Here is a 24300-nt window from a genome sequence, read left to right as displayed (position 1 = left end):
AGGATAGGATTCTTATAGGATTTTTTCCTTTAGAGCCCTTTGGTTCATAGGAATGGATTCCTATTCCTACATAGGATTGGTTCCTATCCTCCACATTTCATAGGAAAATAAAAAAGAGCCTAGACTCAATGGAAAAATTCCTTTGGTGTCAACCAAATGACATCTTGTTTCCTATTCCTACTCATAGAATTTGAGATACATGTCATCTCATTTCATACAAGATTCCTATTCCTATGATAATCCTATCCTATGAACCAAAAGAGGCCTTAGTAGCTGCGTGAACATTTTAGATATTGTACACGGAAAAAAAATTGAACACCCAAGTCTAAAATCCTGGATCCGCCACTGGGTTGTGGGACCTATTCAGGTCGCGAAATTCGCCCACTATCGAGTCCAACCCCGGTCCTCGACAGTTCCAGGCCAGGATATTCATTGCTCCCGGCGGCCCTGAGCATCAGGGTCCGCCGATCTCTCGTGGTTTTCGGTAATGCGATCAAACACAGTCGATGTTTTACGTCGAGTATCGCGAATGAAAGCATCATTCCCACCCTGCCTGTCAGAGTCACCCTTAGCCATCCACATCTGTTTTGGCCTTCGTTTCCTGGACTCCTGAACCTCTACCTCTCTTTGTCCATTGCGTTGTTCATAGTCCGCATTTTGCCTTGGCTTCCTGACATAATATCCCCTGCGTCTCTCTTGAAAGCCATGCATATCGGGGTTCCCAACCGGGCCTATACGCCCGGGTCGAGCAGGTGCATGTCGCCCACTGTAGGAGCTGCCCATAGCATCTTTACCTTTTGCACTCCAAGGAATATCATGAGCAAAACCAGCCTCCCTCTGGAGGTTTTTATCAATCAGGGTGTCCCTTAGATCCTTCTCCTTTTTCTGCTCTAAGTGATGCCGCAGGTCACGTTCATGCCCCATACTCGATATCATTCTATCTTTTCTTGGGCTATTACTTCTCCTTCCCTCAGCTTGCTCAGCCCGCCAGTGCGGATTTCAGCTGTTTGAGAAAATTCAGAGTTTAAATTTCTCTTTGTTGGGACGTCCCTCACACGCCCATAATCAGCTCTTTGCCTCTGTCTCATACCATCATCAGCCTGCGAGCTACTGTGGCTATTGTTGCTACTTGTTGCCCCTCCAGTAGATCCTTCCTTTTTACCGTTCCTGCCTGGAGAAGCTCGCAGCCATCTGCCCGACTATGACGTGGAGTCAACCGGTGGCTCACAAATCCCACCACCGTGCACTAGCTGCCCACATTCAAAACAGAAGTGGGGGACTTTTTCATAGTAAAAATCAAACCATGTGCCCCTAATATCATCCTTTGATTTTTTAGATAGAATCCTCTGACTAACCATGCATAAACGTCAATTTTGGCCCGGACCCGAAGTTCGTTTCCTCTGGCCATCCCATCCTTGTCCACATCTACCTTCACTACTTCGCCAAGCCAATTTCCCAAAGCTTTCCCAAACACCTCAGTCCTCTTATCTGGCGGAAGATCTATAACCCGGACCCATATATCCACCTTATCGAAGATCATCTCCGAGGGCCTCGTCTTGCCTTCGTAATCCTTCATGATCAGCACAGCGAAGTCATACTGCCATGGGCCATTGTTCAAGACATGTTTGTAATCGCCCTCGCTCCCAAAGTGCACAACGAAGATATTGGAACCCATGTCTCTGAATTGCACATCTCTATGCAGGCCCCAACCACGCGGCATGGTCCTCTCAAGAACAGACTTTTTGAAAGGATGGGTAGAACACACCTTACCCATCGCTGACCATCGTGAACACTTTGGCATCTTAGATTCTGGTTCATCAAAGATGAACCCTTCCACCTCCTTATCCATAAGCACCATCCCACCCAATCTCGCTGACAAGCTTGATGTCGGATCCGGCGTTTTGCTCTCCACCGGGGATTTGGAACACTCCTGATTAGCAGATCCACCCGATCGCCGTGCTGTTGGTGTAGCCGGTGTCGCCTTTGGGGTGGTCATCTTGTTCTTCGCGGATCCCGTCTCCTTGCCGTCCACTGTCCCCGCCATGAGCGGAATACTCAGCAGGAACCAGTTCTCCCAGCCAGCGAACAGGGATTGCGCCGTTGCCCTCCTTGCTGCTGCCAAATTCAAACCACCCTCGTGAAGCAGAAACCCTAACCCTAGCGCAGGAGCACAATCGCCTCGCGATCGCCCCCTACCGCCTTAGTGTTTCCTTACGTGGTGGACTCTCAAAATCAGGACTAGAGTGCTTCGTACAACACGTGTGTCACTTATCATTTGGAAAAATAAAAAGAAAAACCAGATTAGCAGAGGGCCGGCAACCCAAATCGATCGGCACCGGCGCTGGTGAACCAGCGAGGTCCGGAGCCAATAATTGAGGAGGAGCAGACGATGGGATCGGAACGGCGCTGCTGGATGGAATTCGAGTGCCCGATTAAAAAAGGGGGAAAGGAAAGGAGACGGGCGGAGCCTCCGCCGATGGAAAGGAGACGGAGGAGGTTACACGGCGCACGGCCACGCGGCCACGCCGCGCGCGGGCGGGCGGGCGGGAGGGAGAGCGGTGGGTGGCTGGCCTGGCCCCGGCCCCCCGCACCGCGGCCTCGAGTGCCCACCACGGCACGGGCCGCACGACGCGGCGCCGTGCGGTGCGGTGCCTCTGCCCCCGCCCGTGCCGTGCCATTACCCACCCCTTACCGCCCGCCCACCCGCCGCCCCGCCCGCGACGCGACAAACCCCGCTCCAAGCAAAAACCACCACCGCATCTCGCACCGCACCGCCACGCCCCACGCGGCTGCCGCGGCCGCTGCCCCTCCACAGCCGGTCGTTCCTTTCACCGCGCGGCCCACCCCACCCACGCCCGCCAGCGGGCGGGCGCCCGCGGCCCACCTCCACCGCACCGCGCCTCCTTATATGACCGGTTCCCCACCTCCTCCTCCTCCGTTCCCCATCTCCACCACCAAACCCTAGCCGCCGTGCTGCGACCATGTCCTCCTCCTCGTCGCTCAAGCAGGACGACGTCCCTTCCTCCCCGGAGCTCCCCCCGCTGGCCGCGCCCGGCATCGCGGCGGCGGCCGCCGCGGCCGCGGCCGCGGCCTCGTCCGGGGGCGGAGGGGGCGGGGTGGGGGCGGGCGGCGGCTCCGGGAGGAGGCTGCCCCCGCCGTGCTGGACGCACGAGGAGACCCTCGCGCTCATCGAGGCGTACCGCGACAAGTGGGAGGCGCTCAAGAAGGGCAACCTGCGGGCGGCGGACTGGGACGAGGTCGCCGGCGCCGTCACCGCCCGCTGCGGGAGGTTCCCCACCGCCACCTACAAATCCGGCGTCCAGTGCCGCCACAAGATCGAGAAGCTCCGGAAGCGGTACCGCGCCGAGCGCACGCGCTCCATGGGGCGCTCCAAGGGCCCCAAGTGGCCCTTCTTCCCGCTCCTCCACGACCTCGCCGGCGGCGGGGTGCCCGACGCCAGCCCCAACCCCATAATCAAGATCAAGCCCAGGGGGAACGCCACCCCGGCGTCCCCTTCCCCCGTGTCGTCCCCCTCGTCCGAGGACGCCGGGCGGAGCAGGAGCCTCCACGGCCTCATCTCCAACGGCGGGGGCGGCAGCGGGCTGCGCTTCACCATCCCCAAGGCTTCGCGCACCAAGCCGGGGGTCCCGCGGGAGGCGAGGCCGGACCGGGACAGGGGCGATGACGACCCGGAGGCGGAGGCCATGGCGGAGGTGGCCTCGGCACTGAGGGCCGTCGGCGAGGGGTTCCTGAGGATGGAGGAGCGCAGGCTGGAGCTGTCGCTCCAGATGGAGAAGGAGCGGATGGAGTCAGAGATGAAGCGCACCCAGGCGCTGCTCGACGCGCAGCAGCTCTTCGTCGAGGCGTTCCTCGGCAAGCAGCAGCCGCACCACAAGAAGGCCAAGCTGGTCTCCTCCGCCGCTGCTATGGAGGAGGATTGAGAACTAGAGCTCCGGTGCAGCCTCAGCTCAACTCCGTGTTGATGGATGCTTGCTGGCTTTGTTAGTTAACTGCTGCTGCTCCTGTCAGTCAGCTGATGACTTGTGATGTTTCTACTCTTCTTTTGTTTGGATGGTTGATTTAAGAAGTGAAGGGCAAAGAATGTAGGTGTAGGATATGGCTGTGGGAGGATTTAGAAAGTGTTCATTTGTAATCAGTGTGTTGTCTTTTGAGTTGCTGTTTATGGTGGGGAAAAGAAAAGAGTAGCTTCGCTGGGAATATCATCATCTGGTCACTGCTTGCTTCTGCTGCTTTGCTATTGTTAAGATTGTCTCACAGTGAGCCAAGGTGTGATTGTTATGATAGTTGTAATCAACAGTCTCTCACTCATGGATAATTTGTTATGGATGGCCCTTGCTCAACTATCAACTGGGTACTGTGAATTTCACAGTTGCTGCAGGAATTGAACTATCAACTGGTACTGTGAGTTTTACAGTTGCTGCACCAATTGAACTATCAACCGGGCACCGTGAGTTTCACAGTTCCTGCAGGAATTGAACTGTTTGTAGTATGAATTCCTGCGAATCAAAAGGCGCCACAGAACACTGCCATTACACTACTGAAGACGAGGGACGGCTGAACATCAATGAGGGCATGAAAGTTGCAAGCTGCGGCTGTAACTAATGTCACTGGATACAATATTTGTTCTTCTCAACCTTGACCTTCTCCATTCCCTCCGGCGGAGTGCGGGTGCTTCTAGGTCGGTAATTTGATTGACTAACCAGATATATATGTTTGAGATGAAAAACATATGCTTAGAAGCTTCATCTTGTGTATGATTCTAATGATATGCTTTTCATGACATACAATTTGATTAGTCAAATCAACGACCGTCCTATGTACCGGACTTGAGGAGGGTGTGAATTCAGGAGGGTTCAGAACAAACAAAAGCACCATAGCCAGAAGATCAGCCTCATGGAAGAGGCGAACCCTTCCGCTGCCTGTAAACCTGCAACTACACACACCCTACAGCAGCAGCAGCTATAAGGACTCGACAGATCAAATATGAAATCTCTGGACAGGTGCCATGTTTTCTCGCATGACAAAAGCGGAAAACCAAGCAGAGGCAGCCATCAGTCCATCGGAATGGAACATCACCAGCTAACAAGACAACCAAACATGAACTAACAGGCATAATGTATATCGCCAATGGTTGCAGATAATTCAGGTCCAACTGCTTAGAACTCATCAGAGCAAGCAGAGTACACAACTTTGCCAACAATTCTGACTCAAAATTCGATAAAACTTCAAAGCTAAAGTCAACGGTATAAAACCCACCAGGCCGACTGATCACGGGATAATTCGGAACATAGGTTCATTCCTAAGGTAAAAGGGATGTCATCATGGTCTGATGGGAGGTATGACAACAAGGAGACTATGTAACTTTCAGAAGTCGCAGCCTTTCAGGGTCTTTGCCTGTATCTTCTGTATGTATCATGGAAATTCGCTAGCAAAAACCTGAAGTCATAGCAACCCAGCAGAATCAGGAATAGGGACAGAACCTGGGTGACCTCCTGCAGAGAAAAACAGAACATCAGAAAGGTCATCCTGGGAATTCTGTTTGAATTTCTCTCATCTTGGGCTCCATTTTGGATTTTTGGTAACCTCAGGAAAAGAGGAGATCCCAGGGAATAAAAGTTCGCCTGAATGTTTGGTGCACAACTAGTCGGATGCATTACAAGAATGGCCTCCGCATGCCATATTCTTCGAATCCTTTCATTTACTTTATATTATATACAGTTTACGATTGAAATTCTGCTCTATTCAAACAGAAGTACTGGGTTGGTCTTGATTAGGCTTATGCAAAAAAATTCCAATGAAATCAGGATAACCCAAAATTCAGCTGAAAAGATCAATATCTAGAAACAGTCGCTAAAAAATGATTCACCTAGAAAAATTCCATTAGTCCTACCTAAGCCACAATTGGAAACATGCTGACTTAATCTTTCCACATCTAAGTGCAATACATCTTCATGAAGAGACACCTTACCCAAATGCTGGACAGGGGGGATAGTAAGGTTGAAACGGGCGCCTTCCCCTATGGTGGCTCATTCCTGGAACATTAGTTCTTTTTGGACACACCTATAAAAAAAGAGCACGCAAGTAAATGTTAGAAAGTTCAAAACAACAGTGAGTGCAAATTGTAAAAAGGTTCGTTTTGAACCTTCAAAGGACGGCCATGCAGTTCTGTATCATTCAGCCGGAGAGCATTTTGGACTGACTGAGCTTCCTGAAACTCCACGTAAGCATATCCTTTGGGGTTGCCATAAAAGTCTGTCAGAATTGTAACCCTGTTGACAGTTCCACAATCCTGAAAATGCTCCTGAACTTCCTCTGGCAAACACCCATAGTCAACCTGAGGCAAGGTGGTAATAGTATAGTTAAACAGCTGCACAGGAGTAGCTAAGAACTATTCAATGCTATTTTTAATTTATTTTTTCAAGAGAAGTACTCCCTCCGTTCACAAATATAAGCCGTTTTGGATATTTCAATATGGACTACATACGGACTGAAATGAGTGAACAAATACACTAAAACGTGTCTATATATATCCAATTCAGAAAGAAGTTAGAACATCTTATATTTGTGAACGGAGGGAGTACTAAAACAGCAGATGAGGATGCCATAAACCCCAGGAAGAAATGGGATGGTAAAATCAAGAAAGAAAGTATCATCTCAGTAGCAGTCATAATTTATTAAAAGTGCTCCCCGTAATCCAGATTCTTGGCTTAACAAATGGCAATGCAAAACTTTCTGGCTCTGTGTGCTACTGCATATTGGAAAGTTCTTCATGGACATGCTAGAAGTACACTTTAGGATAAGAAACAAAACAAGAAGAAAACCTCACATTTCCAACATAGATGGAGCGAGCATCCACCTCTGCCTTTTCGAGTGCGGTTGCCGCTGCAGCTGGATCATCTGAAAAAATAGACCGAAGGAGGAAAAAAGTGTAAACAGATTGTAGAGTTTAATGGCTAACTGAAGGCAGAGAGTTCATTAAAAATAATGAAACAACGGCATGGCATGGCACAGCTCTCATGATCAGAAAGAATCAAACGCAAAAGAAAGAAGACGCCTTTGATTAGGATCTTTAATCAGCATCTATGTTTCTATTTATAACCATACTTATTAAGTAAGTATGTAAAGGGTGAGGCTTGAAGCAAACACTTAATCGTGTACACAATATCATCTTTAAATGCACCATATGTGTGCATTTTAAACCAGGTCATCTCACATTTCTCTTTGCTGTCAGAAAAATATCAGAAGCAGCAGTAAGCATGTACCAGTAGAAGAAGAAAAAAAGGTTACAACCATAAACTTTAGTGGCATTATCGGTGTATATAAACCATGCTTTCCATAGAACATTTTCATCAACTTCAAACCATCATCATGGTAACCTATTCTTACAGCTTTGGTTATGATATTTTCAAATGCACCATATGTGTGCATTATTATCTCGAATCAGGTACGTAAGCAGACCCCTTTCCTAATTTACATCGTTCATGATTGATTTGGGGCACTATTTAGTGCCATTTGTCTAAAAAAATACTCCGTTCATAACTGAATTCCATCTGGACACATCGGTAACATTTCGGGAAATGTGGAATGCAGGATGAGCTCAATGACTTGATGATGCTCTACAAAAGTGCAATTGTTGACGCTCGAAAATAACATTCTAACCGTCTCCGGATAGTAAATGTGACGAGTTGCGAGAAGGAAGATGGTTTACACTTTACAGCAATTGTAGTAAATAATGCTTAGCAACACTAATCCACCACGTAACCAGGTGAGTCTAAGTAATGCACCATCATTATACCCCTACTCCAAAAGACAGCCATGTACGTAGCCCGCCCACGAGGCGCTACGGTCCTGCTTTACGCGTCTAGGGGGCTGCCTAGCCCATGATTAGGTGCCGACATCACCCCCGCTGCCTGCCTATCACCTTAAACACTGTAACAATCCTTACCAAAGCTGTTCAAATGCATATTACTGGTACAACACAAATCAACAGAGCAATGAAATGAACAAACACACAATGCTCAAAAGATGCACTCACCCAGCACCTACAAGTACTCAAAGGCAGCAACTATTCCGACAACCAACCACACAGAAGTCGTCAGAAACGAAGAAACTAGGAGCCTGTTGACTGGAAAGTGAAGATCAAACCGATCACGTAGTGTCAGCGATTCCACATCGAGAGTGGCACAAATCTTATCACATGAATGACGCCCAAGTAACAAGGCGCTCGGGATCTCACGTGCATCCAACCAATTTCAATCCGGGCAACCACCAAAGACGAAACAAAGCGCTAATTACACGAGCAGAAACGGAGAGGGTGGTGGCGACTAGGACAGATTACCATGCGACGCGGCGGCGGCGGCGACGGCTAGCATCTCGCGCTCGGTCTCCTCCAACTCCCGCAGCCTCCTCCGCATGTCATCAATCTGCTGCACATCACCACACCATACCCTATCCTCGTTAGCACCCGACGCCACAAACACCGCAGGCGCTCAAACCCTCGAAACGCGAGGCAAAGAGGCTACGCTGCAAGCTGTAACACACGCACGCACGCACGCACGCACGCGAACCTGGTCCACGGAGGAGCGGTTGCGGTTGAATCCGTCGCCGCTGCCGCCGTTCCCACCCTCGCCATTGCCTCCGGCGGCAGGGAGGACCTCGCCGTTCTCGATCGGGATTGCGCGATTGCCCGAGGCCATCTCGCCGCCGCCGCAAGTGCTGGTTCGCTTGGTGCTCTCCCTCTTCAGTTACTTTTGTCTTGGTGATGACTAGCTCCTGTTGCCTCTTTTGGCGTGGCTTGGTTGGTTGGAGAGTACTTGTACACTTCACACGGGAAAGCGAGTGGTAGATCCCACGGTTCTGCGTCTACAGGTGCCAGATCGGACGGTCGGTTCGACCCACCCTAGAAAATGGAAGGGGGTTCTCGTTCCAAAATAAAACCCTAGAGAAAGCACTGGAAAAAAACATAGAAGGACTGCTCAAAAGAAATCCCTAAAGAAAATATAAGAAAACTATATTTTTTTTACAGCTAACTTCATTTCTTCTTCTTTGAAATGCTAACTCTATGCTGACATCAGGTAGCCATTAGTTATAGAAACATCACAAGTTTCACAGCACAAGAGATAGTTGTCGCGGGGTAGCCAACACTAAGCACAACTAATGCAGGAGATATGTGTGTCAGCTCGAAGGTGATGAGTAGATCTACATATCTTGGTTTTCTAGGGTCTTTGACTTCAAGAAGTCTAGCAAGACTTTGACCATTGTCATCATATCTGCTTTCTCGCGACAACTTCAACATGGACCTCCTTCGTGAGGTGATGGTCATCACCATTGGCTATGGATCAAAGGCGCTTTAGTCATACAAGGTGGCTTCACAGCGCCACCCCTATGAGTTACCCCCTCTTCTTTTCTACTTACTCGACAAATGTCACTTAGTAAGGGTGGAGCTCTAAGATGACAGTTGGATGCATTTTCAGTTGTCAAATTATAACGACGCTTCAAATCCACGACTTTCTACTTACAGAATGATGGGTTGTGGTTGGCATGAAGATGGCAAACATGGCAAAAAGAAACAGTTCAGCCATGGCAATTGATGGGTTATGGATCTGATGAAGTTGCCAAGCATTTAGTACAATAGCATACCAATTGCTTGGTACTTGTTAACAGGCATAACAAACATGAAACATGGCAAATTTCAGGCTTTTATAGAGAGTGATTAGCCATGTATTTACTCAGAAATTTGAAAAAAAAGGATGTGTTGTGGTTTGAAAAACATGGCAAACAATGCAAGTTTTTACAGTTCCACACATAGGGCAAGTTGCCATCTATTTATTCAGTAGAATGGCAAAATGATGAAAGGGCAAATGTAAATGCATTGACTGCCGTAGCATATGGCATATCAGAACACATGGCAATTTTCAGCGCCAAACAGTAGGATAGTTGCCATGTATTTATTTAGAAGCATGGCAAATTGATAAGAAGTGGAATTGTAGACACATTAACATCAGTATGAAAATGGAAGATCACACAAAAACACATATTTTTGCCATGGAAAATACTCCAGAATTTTGACATGGCGGAAGCTCATAGCAACTCTGTCCCATGGCAATTATTCGTAGCAAATTCGGCCATGGCAACTACTATATAATTTTGCCATGGCAATTACTCTAGAAATTTGCCATGGCAACAACTCATAGCAATTCTGCCCCATCAGAACTACTCATAACGAAAACTGCCATGACACCAATTGATCCAACATTCAGTTTGACATGTTATTTGAAGTATTCTTGACATGTTGTATAAAATTTCAGAATTTGCCATGTTTTACAAAAAATGTCGTGTGTTCAAAAAAAGAGCAATCCTACATTTGCCATGTGACCAAACAAATTGTGGGAAAAATTTGTACATGATACATGGAATTTGCCATGGCAAAACACATTCTGTAGCATCTATTCAACAATGTATGAATTTACTATGTGATGCTACAGAAAAATTGCCATGGTTATGTTAGTTTGAACATTGGATTGATGAGAAAAACAAATTTGCCATGGCAAAAACATTCAGTATAATCTATTTCAGCTCATGTGAATTGCCATAAGATCATATAAAAAATTGCCATCATGTGGACTAGTCATATACACGAATTCTGTTATTCGAGCCAATGGACCAGCGACTCACCGGCAAGAACGGGCATGGCCACGACCTCCTCCATGGGGTGGCCAGACGTGATGCCGGTGACGGGATCCAAGGTGAGGACGAACGTCGCCGTAGAATGGACGCGGAGGAAGGGAATCGACGGAGGCGAGGCTCCTCCAGCGTGGATCCCGCGGCAGCTCCTCTTCACCGTCGCCGCTGCCGCCATTCCTCTCCCTGCAGCTCCTCCCCCACTGCGCACGGGCACTCCCCTGCGGCAGCTCCTCCCCCGCTGCGCACGTGCACTCCCCTGCGACAGCTCCTCTTCACCGTCGCCGTCGCTACCATTCCTCTCCCTGCAGCGGTTCCTTCCCGCCACGGCTCCTCCATCGTGGCTCCTCCTAGCCGCAGCCCAATCCCGCTGCGGCTCCTCCATCGCGTAGCGAGCGCGCCCTTCCTCCTCCGCTGCGCCTTCCATCACCGTCGGCCGGATCCACCTCCTATTCGCCACCGCTTAGGGCCTCCGCCCGCCACCACTCGGGACCTCCGGTCGCCGTCGCCCAAGGCCTCCGTCCGCCTCTGCTCGGGGCCCACGCCCGCCACCGCCAGGGGCCTCCGCCCGCCTCCGCTCGGGGCCTCCGCCCGCCACCGCCAGGGGCCTCCACCCCGCCTTTGCTCGGGCCTGCCGTCCGCCGCCGCCCGGGCCATATTGTGTGTGGTGTGCGGGTAGGTGGGAAAGAAGGTGAGGCGGAGTGGGGAAAGAAGAACGGGAGTGAGGACGTGCGGCATAGTTTGTCCAGGTCCGGACGTGCGGCACAGTTTGTCCAGGCCCGGACGAGGCTGTGGGATGACGTGGAACGTAAAGTGCTTCAAGAATCGTGCAAAATGATCCAACGACAGATGACGCGTGTGGGCGGGATGCTACACACCACACGTGTGGGCGTTAACATTTCCGGAAAAGATCTGGTCGGCAACAAAAATTCTTGCTGGTTCTAGCAAATTTTATTGCCAGTCCCAGCAAAATGATCCTCGATGCCATCTGGTTCCAGCATTGGTCCACGGTGGTTGGAGCTTTTTCGCCAGGTGGTTCCAGCAAAAAAAAATCTACAGTTGCAGCACCCGAGCTCGCCGTTTCCGTCGGCGGCGGCTGCTGGTTGTAGCAACCATGGGTGCTGACTCCAGGCTTCCAGCATCAGCCGCCGGAAGGCGCCGACACTCGCCGTTGCAGCACCTTGCTCCACCCTGTCGCAGCTCTAGTCGTCGTCGAGCAGTGACAGATGCAGTTGAGAGAGAAAAACGAGGGGATGGTGCTGGCTCGACGGTTGGCTTCGTGGTGCTCACCGGAGAAGACAGCGAGAGAGAGGAGGAGATCCCTCGGGCAGAACAGAGGAAGAAGAATTGGGCGAGTGGCTAAGAACGACAGCGAGAGAAGATAAGGCACTTCTCATATTGCGTTTCCAAATTTAATCAATAAACCTTATGTCCAGTCTCAGCAAATACCGAATGAGTAATCTATTGTCAGGTCTCATGTAATCTCTCCACCCTCACACAAACTGCACCAAAGAAACGATGAAAATGAAAGAAACTGGAATTGAACCAAGCACAAGTACTGCACCAAAACAGCTATATCCTATTATTTGAGGGAGATTTTTCCTCGGCATTTCCAAAATCAAACGAGACCTATACTACCAAAAAAACTAAAGAATGCAAAATTATGTCCTCTAGCAGCTGAAGATAGTTTTGCAGGGAAGAAATCTAAGATTGATATCTTAAGCTTCTACTTTAGATATCAGGCTAGTCCATGTCCTGTCTCTCTTCTTCCTTAGCCTCTCGGCAATGGCAAATGCCAGCTCGAGCGACTGCGACGCGTTCAGCCTGGGGTCGCAGTGCGTGCGGTAGCGGGAACTGAGATCGTCGAAGGTCACTGTGTTGGATCCACCAATGCACTCTGTAACGTTCTGCCCTGTCATCTCTAGGTGAACCCCTCCGGGGTAGCTCCCCTCTTGCTCATGTACATCAAAGAAAGCCCGAAGCTCAGCCTGTGCAGCCATAAAGAAACAGTGAAAATTCTGAACCATGCCAAAGTTGACAAGTCCGAACAATGCTATCGGATGTCTCAATGGCATGTGGTTCCAGAAAACAACAGTCCATGTCTCATTGTAACAAACGGCGTGAAATACCGACCATAAGTAGGTTGTTCTATGTCGAATCATGCAAAAAGTTATCACGCTTACCCGGATTGCATCAAATGATCTTGTCTTGAGCCCGCAAGGTGCGCTGATGGTGTTCCCGTGCATGGGATCGCAGACCCAGGTGACAATCAGCCCTGCTTGACGCACGGCTCTGATCATATGGGGGAGCTTGGCACGCATGTTCTCGGCCCCCATCCTTGTGATAAGTGTCAGCCTCCCGGGCTTGTTGTGAGGATTCAAAATCTCACAGAGTTTCACAAGCTCCGATGAATCAAGCTTATCACTCACCTGTATAACATAGTCAGAGTCATTAGATTTGTCAACTGATTTTTTTCCATCTAAGACAGTCTGTTATGGCGCTGCTAGAAGGAGGGCGCGAGAGGGCCAGCCGGGGGCCTTTTGCCCACGGCCGGGCAAGATGGAACGGATTTTCTTCTTAATTCTTGCTTGATTAGATTGATACATCTCCTCTCTTTATATAGAGAGGTTTATTTGACTCCCAAGCAAGGCTTACTTGACCCCTAAGAAAGGGGCCCTTATCTCTAATTAACCCTAAGACTAACGGGCTATACCGCCAGCCCAGGCCATTAGGCCCATTACGTACTCTAACACTACACCCCACCTGGACATGCAGCTTGTCCTCAAGCTGCAGCCTAACCAACTTATAACCATGACTCGAGGCAACACAAACCTAACACCTAAAAACAAGCCTTTTACATCTCGGCTTGTTTTATTACTCTCAACCTGAAATGGACTGGGATGATTTATTTTGGACCTCTTAACAAAAAGTGGATACCATCCGCACGTCGGACGTGCACGTGTACAGCCACCTGGATCCCATGGACACCATCTGGACAAAAGGAGTGCATGTGTATGGCCACCTGGAAGTGGTCGCAAGAGCGACCAGCAGAGGCGCCCTCGCGGCGGCCGACGGCGGAATGCAGTGGTGCTACTCGGTGCGCTCTTGTCGGTGACACCATGCCTTCTCCCCGCCGGACGGCTGTTGGTCGGCACCGTACATAGAAGAGTGGAGGGTTGTCGATGGACAATGGCGAGGAGGGGTGCGCCTCCCCAACCGCCGATGTCGCAGACTTTGAGGGCGTTGTCCGTGGGGAAAACAGCATGCCCAAGATCCCCGACGCAGTGGACGAGATCGAGGTCCTTTGCGCAGCGAAGCGCAACTGGGAGGAGCGGCAACTGCAGACCACGCAACTCCCGCACACGCCGACGCGCTAGGAGGCCGCGTGCAGCAGCCTGCAGCCTCACCGTCGCCGACACGTGGCGGGTAGTGATCCAAGCTGGAAGCGGTGACGGCGACGGCGGAAGCTTGATCTGCTGGATGGGGACGCCCTGGGGAAGCGGTGATGGCGATGGCGGGAACTTGATCTGGTGGATCGGGACTCCCGTCGGCGCGGTCGATGCGGGGCCGGAGTTGACCGGTGATGGCTGCTGCAGTTGCAGCGGCTGCTGCGGCGGAGTGCCGGGCGCGGCGGAGGTCGCCAGGAGCGGTGGCTGCCACTGCAGCCAGGGCGGGGCGATGGATGGCAGCTGCTGCAGCGGCCCGATGAGCGCGGCGGAGGCCACCTGGTGCGGCGGCTGCCACGGCAGCCAGGACGGGGCGGTGGTGGCGGTGGATGGCAGTTGCAGCGGCTGCTGCAGCAGCCCGACGAGCGCGGCGGAGGCCGCCTGGTGCGGCGGCTGCCACGACAGCCAGGACGGGGCGATGGATGGCAGCTGCAGCGGCTGCTGCAGCAGCCCGGCGAGCGCGGCGGGGGGCGCTTGGTGCGGCGGCTGCCACGGCGGCGCGGTGGCGGTGATGGGCGGCGCAGCCGGGTGCGGCCCATAGGACCCGGCCAAGAACAGGTGGATCTCCTGGACCGCCTGCGTTAGGTCCCGCAGCGCCCCGGACACCTCCGGGGTGAGGACGACGGGGGCGGGCGCGACGGAGGATCCCGGCGCGGGCAGGAGCGGGGCGACGGTCGTGACCGGCAGCGGAAGAGACGGGTTGGGCGGCAGTGAAGACATGATCGAACCGAAGCTAGCTGATACCAAATTGTTATGGTGCTGCTAGAAGGAGGGCGCGAGAGGGCCGGCCGGGGGCCTTTTGCCCACGGCCGGGCAAGATGGAAGGGATTTCCTTCTTAATTCTTGCTTGATTAGATTGATACATCTCCTCTCTTTATATAGAGAGGTTTACTTGACTCCCAAGCAAGGCTTACTTGATCCCTAAGAAAGCGACCCTTATCTCTAATTAACCCTAAGACTAACGGGCTATACCGCCAGCCCAGGCCATTAGGCCCATTACATACTCTAACACAGTCATAAGATTGTAACTAGTAAGATTTTTAAAACATCAAAACTACTGTTCTTTGTAGTTGTTAAAAACACGACATCTTTCATGTCATTAACAATATATGACAAAAGATGATTATCAACAGATAAACACTATACATAAGCCTGGAGACCACAAAAGTGAAAGATCTATAGGAGACTTGTGAAGCATTGATGGTCGCCATTTGCAATGGAAGTTGAAGTACTTAGAATTAAGATGTTTATGATTTTACGTGACCAACTCCAACAACGAAATGCAAACCTTCAGGACTTCAGTAAAAACTTATGTCATATGAAGAGATGTCACCGAAGACCATATGCAGGCAAGCCAACTCTGATGGGTGCTTTGGTTACCTTTATGCCGACAGGATTGGAAATACCGCGGAGGAATTCAACATGAGCACCATCCAGTTGCCTAGTTCTCTCCCCAACCCAGAGCATGTGTGCGGAGCAGTCGTAATAGAGGCCAGAAGTGGAGTCCTCCCTGGTCAGTGCCTGCTCATATGGCAAGTGAAGGCACTCATGGGATGTCCAGAATTCAGCTGTGGTCATCATGGGATGCTGAGGAGGCAGACCAGCAGCAAGCAGGAACCCGATGGCGTCATGAACCCTCTGGGCAAGCTCCACATACCTGCTCAGAGAAGAACATAACGAGGTAAGATCTACTTTTATTGTATATAACACAGGATGTCAGTGATCATATTTAGGCTGACTGATATTTCCTACAGAATCCTAGAGAATGAATACCTAGCTATGATTACACGTGACTGATGCTGTCCAGATTAGTGTGCTAAAACAAGTACATCAGTTGTTTGACAAAATCACTTTTCTGGACTTGCAAATTATCCACAAACAAGGTCAGAAGTAAAAATTAAACCAAAACCGTTGCATATATGTGCAAATATGGCAATGACATTGAATGGGGCATGAGCCGTGTGCTGGAGAAAGATTGATGGTAATTTCTGAATTCAGATGATATTTACGGCGGGGTGAAAAGAGTTTTGCATAAAGGCTAGTCACTTGATGAGATCAAGTAGCAATTTAGTCACCTGTCTCCCTGCGTGCTGTGCCTCAGAAAGTCGAGGTTCCACTCGGTGACTCTCTGAAGATCAGCATATCCTCCATGGGCAAATGCTCTCAAAAGATTCAGGGTGCTCGCAGACTGACTGTAGGCTCTAATCAACCTTTGAGGGTTTGGTGCACGCGATTTCTCATCGAAATCATCGTGGTTGATGATGTCACCTTGATAGGACGGCAGCGTCACTCCATCTCTAGTCTCGATTGGGTTCGATCTTGGCTTTGCAAATTGGCCTGCCATCCTTCCAACCTGAAATACATAGTGCCACAAATCTTTTGTATAACAGGAGAGATGTTTATATACAAAGATGGAGTGTGGATGGTTTTTCTGCCAATCATGGAGGGAGAACATTTAGAAGCATTTCTCTTCAGCATAACAAGAATCTTTATTTTGTCAATACAAGTTTTCTTAATCTGTAGATAAATAAACATGGTTAAGCACCATTTCATAGTTTCATGTAATCTATAGCTTTAATCAATTAGTACTGGTTTGCAGATGAATCGAATGCAAAATAGCAATAGATCATTTTACCATCCATTAAACCAGCAGTATGGGCACAATTATTGTCGGGGACTCCCCAACAGTTATTCCGCTCAAAAAAGACTGACAGTTTAAGGATCCATAAACATGACCGCTTGTGTCATGATCTAGCCAGTAGTCACCTTTTCTGTGATTCTACTGAGATTACAAGTGTTTTCATTATAGACACTTGAATATCTGATGAAATTGTGGAGGCGGCAAAGTCTGAACTGCATTGTGACTTGTGAATTTGATCATCACAATTCACAAGTCAGAAGGACATAAACCCTCGTTAATTGGGGCGCGAATCCAACGGTAGGCTATTTGCGTAGGATCGTCAAATTAAGGAAGGGGTATGCATGGATGAAAGTGGGAGTCGGACTCGGACCTTGATGATGGGCATCTGGCCCCCGAAGGTGAGGACGACGGCCATCTGGAGCATGAGGCGGAAGGTGTCGCGGATGTTGTTGGCGCCGAACTCCTTGAAGCTCTCGGCGCAGTCGCCGCCCTGCAGGAGGAACGCCCGGCCCATGGCCGCCTCCCCGAGGCGCTCCTCCAGCGTCCACGCCTCCCCCGCGAACACCAGCGGCGGGAAGGACGCCAGCGTGCGCTCCGCCTCCCCGAGCGCCGCCGCGTCCGGGTACTCCGGGATCTGCCGCGCCGGCCGCGCCCTCCAGCTGTCCGGCGCCCACCCGCTCGTCACCACCGCCGGTGCCGACGACGACGCGCGCACCGACGGGCCCGTCCCGCGGCGACGCGGCGGGTCGGAGGAGGCCAACGAGGACCTCCGGCGGGCGGAGATGAAGGGCGACAGGTGCGCGGGAGCCAGCGGCGCAACGGGGAGAACGGGAGCCGCCATTGAGTGTGTGACTGGACGGGGAACGGGGCTGATCTAGAGGCGGTTAGGCATGCCGCGAGAAGCTGTAAGCGCGAATATATATGCAGTGGCGTGGCGGGGCCGAAGGCGGCAGTGCCACCCCGCTAGATAAGACGATCTTCTCGGTTCTCACGTCTTCCGTGTGATTTATAACAAACAAAAAATAATAACATTGGTTTAGTTATTTCCCAATTTTATTATTTTTGGATTATGTAACTTTCTTGCTGTTAGAAGGGAGAGAGAGGGATTGTTGCGGAATATGATGGATGCTGTGTTAAGCCTCTCGGGCGGTTTATATAGAGTACAAGGCTGGGCAAGAAGCATCTCCTAGAGATAAGGCAGGAGATGACTACAAATCATAGTCTACCATATACAAAGATATGTCTATATACTCTAACATCCCCCGCAGTCGTAGCGGTAGCGGCGTAGACATCAGGAGCGTCGCGGACGGTCAGACTGGATAGAATAGCAGCCGACAGGCTGACCCCCCCCCCCCCCCCCGACACTCATAGCGGTACCGTCGTGAACGGTGTCGCGTCACGGACGCGTTGACTGTAGAGGAAGCCGACGAGTTGCTCAAGCGGATGATAGCCCTTTGTGCCGATGTCGAGGTAGCCGAGAGCGTAGGGTGGTGTAGCCGTGGTCGATGTCGAGTCGGGGTAGCCGGTGTGGAGGGAGTTGCCGTGGAGCCGCGGGCGCAAGGAGGCACCGAATTAGTTATGAGCGCAGTGGTGTCGAAGTAGTGGTGCGCCGGAAAGAAGACGGTGTTGATGACACGTCGCGACGAGTTGCCAAGCCCAGGCACACATCGTGGACGAAAGCACGCATCGGTGTTGCCAGCACCGGGCATGCGTAGACGGACGAAGACGAAGTTGACGAAGCGCCGCACCAGGCTTGCCAGGCCCGGGAACACGTCGTTGACGAAGGCACGCACCGGTGTTGCCAGCATCGAGCATGCGTAGACTGGGACCTGCACGAGTTGTATGCCATGTCAGAGAAATCAGAGAGGCCAACAGAGAAGGACTCGACGACGGTTGTGGCGTCCGTCGGCGCGGGGCCGATGTCGCCCGCGGTTGTCGTAGTAGACGAAGTGGCCAAGGTAGATGACGACGACGCTAGCAGCGGGCTGGTGCTAGACGAAGACGAATGGGGTGGACGGGCGGTTGCGGCAGCTACAGGGGTAGCGGCGGCAGCAGACGAAGAAGAGCGGTGGCGGGCAGCCTGACGGTGACGGTGACGGCTAGGTTAGGAGCGCGGCGGCGATGCTCGAAGGAGGCGAAGAACCCGATAGCATGACGAAGACCGACGCGTACGGTGGCGTTCTCGCGCCAAGGAAGGCGGCGTGGCGCATATCACGTGAAGTCAACGCGTAGGAACGGCGGAATGGATGGTGGGCCGCGGCGCTAGACCCGAAGGGGCAACACAGCATCAACGGGCAGGTCGGAGCTACGGCGAGAAGACCTCGGGGCGACAGCGGGGACTGCGGGCCGCGACGTTGCGGCCCGAGGGGGTGACACAACGGCGGTTTGCGAGTCGGTGCATGCTACCTCTTAAGCATTGTGTTGGTTTTCCCTTGAAAAGGAAAGGGTGATGCAGCAAAGTAGAGTAAGTATTTTCCTCAGTTTTTGAGAACCAAGGTATCAATCCAGTAGGAGGCTACGCGCGAGTCCCTCGCACCTACACAAAACAAATAAATCCTCGCAACCAACGCGATAAGGGGTTGTCAATCCCTACACGGTCACTTACGAGAGTGAGATCTGATAGATATGATAAGATAATATTTTTGGTATTTTTATGATACAGATGCAAAGTAAAATAAAAGGCAACGAAAATAACTAAGTGTTGGAAGATTAATATGATGGAAGATAGACCCGGGGGCCATAGGTTTCACCAGTGGCTTCTCTCAAGAGCATAAGTATTTTATGGTGGGTGAACAAATTACTGTTGAGCAATTAACATAATTGAGCATAGTTATGAGAATATCTAGGTATGATCATGTATATAGGCATCACGTCCGAGACAAGTAGACCGACTCCTGCCTGCATCTACTACTATTACTCCACACATCGACCGCTATCCAGCATGCATCTAGAGTATTAAGTTCATAAGAACAGAGTAACGCTTTAAGAAATATGACATGATGTAGAGGGATAAATTAATGCAATATGATAAAAACCCCATCTTGTTATCCTCGATGGCAACAATACAATACGTGCCTTGTTGTCCCTACTGTCACTGGGAAAGGACACCGCAAGATTGAACCCAAAGCTAAGCACTTCTCCCATTGCAAGAAAGATCAATCTAGTAGGCCAAACCAAACTGATAATTCGAAGAGACTTGCAAAGATAACCAATCATACATAAAAGAATTCAGAGAAGATTCAAATATTATTCATAGATAAACTTGATCATAAACCCACAATACATCGGTCTCAACAAACACACCGCAAAAGAAGATTACATCGAATAGATCTCCACAAAAGAGGGGGAGAACTTTGTATTGAGATCCAAAAAAAGAAAAGAAGCCATCTAGCTAATAACTATGGACCTGAAGGTCTGAGGTAAACTACTCACACATCATCGGAGAAGCTATGGTGTTGATGTAGAAGCCCTCCGTGATCGATGCCCCCTCCGGCGGAGCTCCGGAACATGCCCCAAGATGGGATCTCGTGGATACAGAAAGTTACGGCGGTGGAATTAGGGTGTTGGCTCCGTATATGATCGTTTGGGGGTACGTAGGTATATATAGGAGGAAGGAGTACGTCGGTGGAGCAACAGGAGGCCCACGAGGGTGGAGGGCGCGCCTGGGGGGTAGGTGCGCCCCCTACCTCGTGGCTTCCCAGTTGGTTGCTTGATGTAGGGTCCAAGTCTCCTGGATCTTGTTCATTCCGAAAATCACGTTCCCGAAGGTTTCATTCCGTTTGGACTCTGTTTAATATTCTTTTTTGCAAAACTCTGAAATAGGCAAAAAACAACAATTCTGGGCTGGGCCTCCGGTTAATAGGTTAGTCCAAAAATAATATAAAAGTGAATAATAAAGCCCAATAATGTTCAAAACAAAAGATAATATAGCATGGAGCAATCAAAAATTATAGATACGTTGGAGACGTATCAAGCATCCCCAAGCTTAATTCCTGCTCGTCCTCGAGTAGGTAAATGATAAAAAAACAAAATTTTTGATGTGGAATGCTACTTGGCATACTTTCAGTGTAATTCTTCTTAATTGTCGTATGAATATTCAGATCCAAAAGATTCAAGACAAAAGTTTAATATTGACATAAAAATAATGATACTTCAAGCATACTAACTAAGCAATTATGTGTCTTCAAAATAACCAAAGAAAGTTATCCCTACAAAATCATATAGTCTGGCTATGCTCTATCCTCACCACACAAAGTATTTAAATCATGCACAACCCCGATGACAAGCCAAACAATTGTTTCATACTTTTAATGTTCTCAAACTTTTTCAATTTTCACGCAATACATGAGCGTGAGCCATGGACATAGCACTATAGGTGCAATAGAATGGTGGTTGTGGAGAAGACAAAAGGGAGAAGATAGTCTCACATCAACTAGGCGTATCAACGGGCTATGAAGATGCCCATCAATAGATATCAATGTGAGTGAGTAGGGATTGCCATGCAACGGATGCACTAGAGCTATAAGTATATGAAAGTTCAAGAATAAACTAAGTGGGTGTGCATCCAACTCGCTTGCTCACGAAGACCTAGGGCATTTTGAGGAAGCCCATCATTGGAATATGCAAGCCAAGTTCTATAATGAAAATTTCCCACTAGTATATGAAAGTGATATCATAGGAGACTCTCTATCATGAAGATCATGGTGCTACTTTGAAGCACAAGTGTGGTAAAAGGATAGTAGTATCGTCCCTTCTCTCTTTTTCTCTCATTTTTTTATTTTTTTATTTGGGCCTTTTCTCTTTTTTATGGCCTCTTTTTTTGCGTCCGGAGTCTGATCCCGACTTGTGGGGGAATCATAGTCTCCATCATCCTTTCCTCACTTGGGACAATGCTCTAAAAATGATGATCATCACACTTTTATTTACTTACAACTCAACAATTACAACTCGATGCTTTAGAACAAAATATGACTCTATGTGAATGCCTCCGGCGGTGTACCGGGATATGTAATGAATCAAGAGTGACATGTATGAAAGAATTATGAATGGTGGCTTTGCCACAAATACAATGTCAACTACATGATCATGCAAAGCAATATGACAATGATGGAGCGTGTCATAGTAAACGGAATGGTGGAAAGTCGCATGGCAATATATCTCGGAATGGCTATGGAAATTCCATGATAGGTAGGTATGGTGTCTGTTTTGAGGAAGGTATATGGTGGGTGTATGATACCGGCGAAAGGTGCGTGGTATTAGAGAGGCTAGCAATGGTGGAAGGGTAGAAAAGTGTGTATAATCCATGGACTCAACATTAGTCATAAAGAACTCACATACTTATTGCAAAAATCTACAAGTTTATTAAAGCAAAGTATCACGCGCATGCTCCTAGGGAGATAGATTGGTAGGAAAAGACCATCGCTCGTCCCCGACCGCCACTCATAAGGAAGACAATCAATAAATAAATCATGCTCCGACTTCATCACATAACGGTTCACCATACGTGCATGCTACAGGAATCACAAACTTTAACACAAGTATTTCTCAAATTCACAACTACTCAACTAGCACAACTTTAATATCACTACCTCCATATCTCAAAACAATCATGAAGCATCAAACTTCTCTAAGTATTCAAAACACTCATAAGGAAGTTTTTACTAATCTTGAATACCTAGCTGAAGGAAATATGCCCTAGAGGCAATAATAAAGTTATTATTTATTTCCTTATATCATGATAAAAGTTTATTATTCATGCTAGAATTATATTAACCGGAAACATAATACATGTGTGAATACATAGACAAACAGAGTGTCACTAGTATGCCTCTACTTGACTAGCTCGTTAATCAAAGATGGTTATGTTTCCTAACCATGGACAAAGAGTTGTTATTTGATTAATGGGATCACATCATTAGTTGAATGATCTGATTGACATGACCCATTCCATTAGCTTAGCACCCGATCGTTTAGTATGTTGCTATTGCTTTCTTCATGACTTATACATGTTCCTATGACTATGAGATTATGCAACTCCCGTTTGCCAGAGGAACACTTTGTGTGCTACCAAACGTCACAACATAACTGGGTGATTATAAAGGAGCTCTACAGGTGTCTCCAAAGGTACATGTTGGGTTGGCGTATTTCGAGATTAGGATTTGTCACTCCGATTGTCGGAGAGGTATCTCTGGGCCCTCTCGGTAATGCACATCACTTAAGCCTTGCAAGCATTGCGACTAATGATTTAGTTGCGGGATGATGTATTACAGAACGAGTAAAGAGACTTGCCGGTAACGAGATTGAACTAGCTATAGGATACCGACGATCGAATCTCGGGCAAGTAACATACCGATGACAAAGGGAACAACGTATGTTGTTATGCGGTCTGGCCGATAAAGATCTTCGTAGAATATGTAGGAGCCAATATGGGCATCCAGGTCCCGCTATTGGTTATTGACCAGAGACGTGTCTCGGTCATGTCTACATTGTTCTCGAACCCGTAGGGTCCACACGCTTAAGGTTACGATGACAGTTATATTATGAGTTTATGCATTTTGATGTACCGAAGTTTGTTCGGAGTCCCGGATGTGATCACGGACATGACGAGGAGTCTCGAAATGGTCGAGACATAAAGATTGATATATTGGAAGCCTATGTTTGGATATCGGAAGTGTTCCGGGTGAAATCGGGATTTTACCGGAGTACCGGGAGGTTACCGGAACCCCCCGGGAGCTATATGGGCCATAGTGGGCCTTAGTGGAAAAGAGAAGAGGCAGCCCAATATGGGCCGCGCGCCCCTCCCCTCCCTTGGTCCGAATAGGACAAGGAGAGGGGGCCGGCCACCCTCTCTCTTTTCCCCCCTCCGCGAATCCTATTCCAACTAGGATTGGGGGGGGGGGAATCCTACTCCCAGAGGGAGTAGGACTCTCCTGGCGCGCCTCTCCTAGGCCGGCCGCACCCCCCCTTTGGTCCTTTATATACGGAGGCAGGGGCACCCCAGAGACACACAAGTTGATCCATGTGATCTTACTCTTAGCCGTGTGCGGCGCCCCCAGCCACCATAGTCCTCGATAATATTGTAGCGGTGCTTAGGCGAAGCCCTGCGGCAGTAGTACATCAAGATCGTCACCACGCCATCGTGCTAACGGAACTCTTCCCTGACACTTTGCTGGATCGGAGTCCGGGGATCGTCATCGAGCTGAACGTGTGCTAAAACTCGGAGGTGCCGTAGTTTCGGTGCTTGATCGGTCGGGCCGTGAAGACGTACGACTACATCAACCAAACGCTTCCGTTGTCGATCTACAAGGTATGTAGATCACACTCTCCCCTCGTTGCTATGCATCACCATGATCTTGCGCGTGTGTAGGAATTTTTTTGAAATTACTACGTTACCCAACAGTGGTATCAGAGCCAGGTTTTATATGTTGATGTTATATGCACGAGTAGAACACAAGTGAGTTGTGGGCGATATAAGTCATACTGCTTACCAGCATGTCATAATTTGGTTCGGCG

General features: G+C 49.5%; 3 protein-coding genes and 1 pseudogene across 4 annotated transcripts; 1 reads left to right on the top strand and 3 right to left on the bottom strand.

Annotated features, from left to right (window-relative positions):
- Positions 1–429: 429 nt before the first annotated feature.
- Positions 430–1576, bottom strand: LOC147991347 (uncharacterized; annotated as a pseudogene).
- An 831-nt stretch (positions 1577–2407) lies between these two features.
- On the top strand, positions 2408–4223 carry LOC125513611 (uncharacterized). The gene has a single exon (XM_048678774.2). The coding sequence runs from the start codon at positions 2982–2984 to the stop codon at positions 3939–3941; it is 960 nt and encodes a 319-aa protein (XP_048534731.2). The 5' UTR covers positions 2408–2981; the 3' UTR covers positions 3942–4223.
- An 891-nt stretch (positions 4224–5114) lies between these two features.
- Positions 5115–8824, bottom strand: LOC125513617 (polyadenylate-binding protein 1-like). 2 transcript variants are annotated; one of them, XM_048678783.2, is made up of 6 exons: positions 8589–8824; positions 8360–8447; positions 6848–6918; positions 6164–6355; positions 5990–6081; positions 5115–5513 (listed from the first exon to the last, which is right to left on the bottom strand). In XM_048678783.2, the coding sequence occupies exons 1-6, from the start codon at positions 8715–8717 to the stop codon at positions 5483–5485; spliced, it is 603 nt and encodes a 200-aa protein (XP_048534740.1). In that variant the 5' UTR covers positions 8718–8824; the 3' UTR covers positions 5115–5482. The 2 variants fall into 2 exon arrangements, with proteins under 2 accessions (XP_048534740.1, XP_048534743.1); XM_048678786.2 differs by having other exon boundaries at positions 8360–8444.
- Positions 8825–12219: 3395 nt separating this feature from the next.
- Positions 12220–17706, bottom strand: LOC125513633 (phospho-2-dehydro-3-deoxyheptonate aldolase 1, chloroplastic). The gene is made up of 5 exons (XM_048678795.2): positions 17159–17706; positions 16223–16500; positions 15528–15804; positions 12885–13130; positions 12220–12689 (listed from the first exon to the last, which is right to left on the bottom strand). The coding sequence occupies exons 1-5, from the start codon at positions 17627–17629 to the stop codon at positions 12420–12422; spliced, it is 1542 nt and encodes a 513-aa protein (XP_048534752.1). The 5' UTR covers positions 17630–17706; the 3' UTR covers positions 12220–12419.
- Positions 17707–24300: the final 6594 nt, after the last annotated feature.

Source organism: Triticum urartu, chromosome 1A, assembly GCF_056163025.1.
Source record: "Triticum urartu cultivar PI428250 chromosome 1A, HENAU_Tu73, whole genome shotgun sequence".
Lineage (NCBI taxonomy): Eukaryota > Viridiplantae > Streptophyta > Magnoliopsida > Poales > Poaceae > Triticum > Triticum urartu.
Note: the sequence above shows the minus strand (reverse complement) of the source record. Positions and strands in the feature narration are given on the sequence as shown.

What these genes read in the sequence shown, in the direction of transcription:
- LOC125513611 (XM_048678774.2), top strand. Translation starts at nt 2,982, where the DNA reads ATGTCCTCCTCCTCGTCGCTCAAGCAGGACGACGTCCCTTCCTCCCCG.
- LOC125513617 (XM_048678783.2), bottom strand. Translation starts at nt 8,717, where the DNA reads ATGGCCTCGGGCAATCGCGCAATCCCGATCGAGAACGGCGAGGTCCTC. An exon ending in CGCCGCCGCCGCGTCGCATG is followed by an intron (nt 6,919 to 8,359) that starts GTAATCTGTCCT and finishes CTATTTTTTCAG; the next exon opens with ATGATCCAGCTGCAGCGGCA. An exon ending in CCCCCCTGTCCAGCATTTGG is followed by an intron (nt 5,514 to 5,989) that starts GTAAGGTGTCTC and finishes TTTTCTCTGCAG; the next exon opens with GAGGTCACCCAGGTTCTGTC.
- LOC125513633 (XM_048678795.2), bottom strand. Translation starts at nt 17,629, where the DNA reads ATGGCGGCTCCCGTTCTCCCCGTTGCGCCGCTGGCTCCCGCGCACCTG. An exon ending in GCCAGATGCCCATCATCAAG is followed by an intron (nt 16,501 to 17,158) that starts GTCCGAGTCCGA and finishes TATGTATTTCAG; the next exon opens with GTTGGAAGGATGGCAGGCCA. An exon ending in CACAGCACGCAGGGAGACAG is followed by an intron (nt 15,805 to 16,222) that starts GTGACTAAATTG and finishes TTCTCTGAGCAG; the next exon opens with GTATGTGGAGCTTGCCCAGA.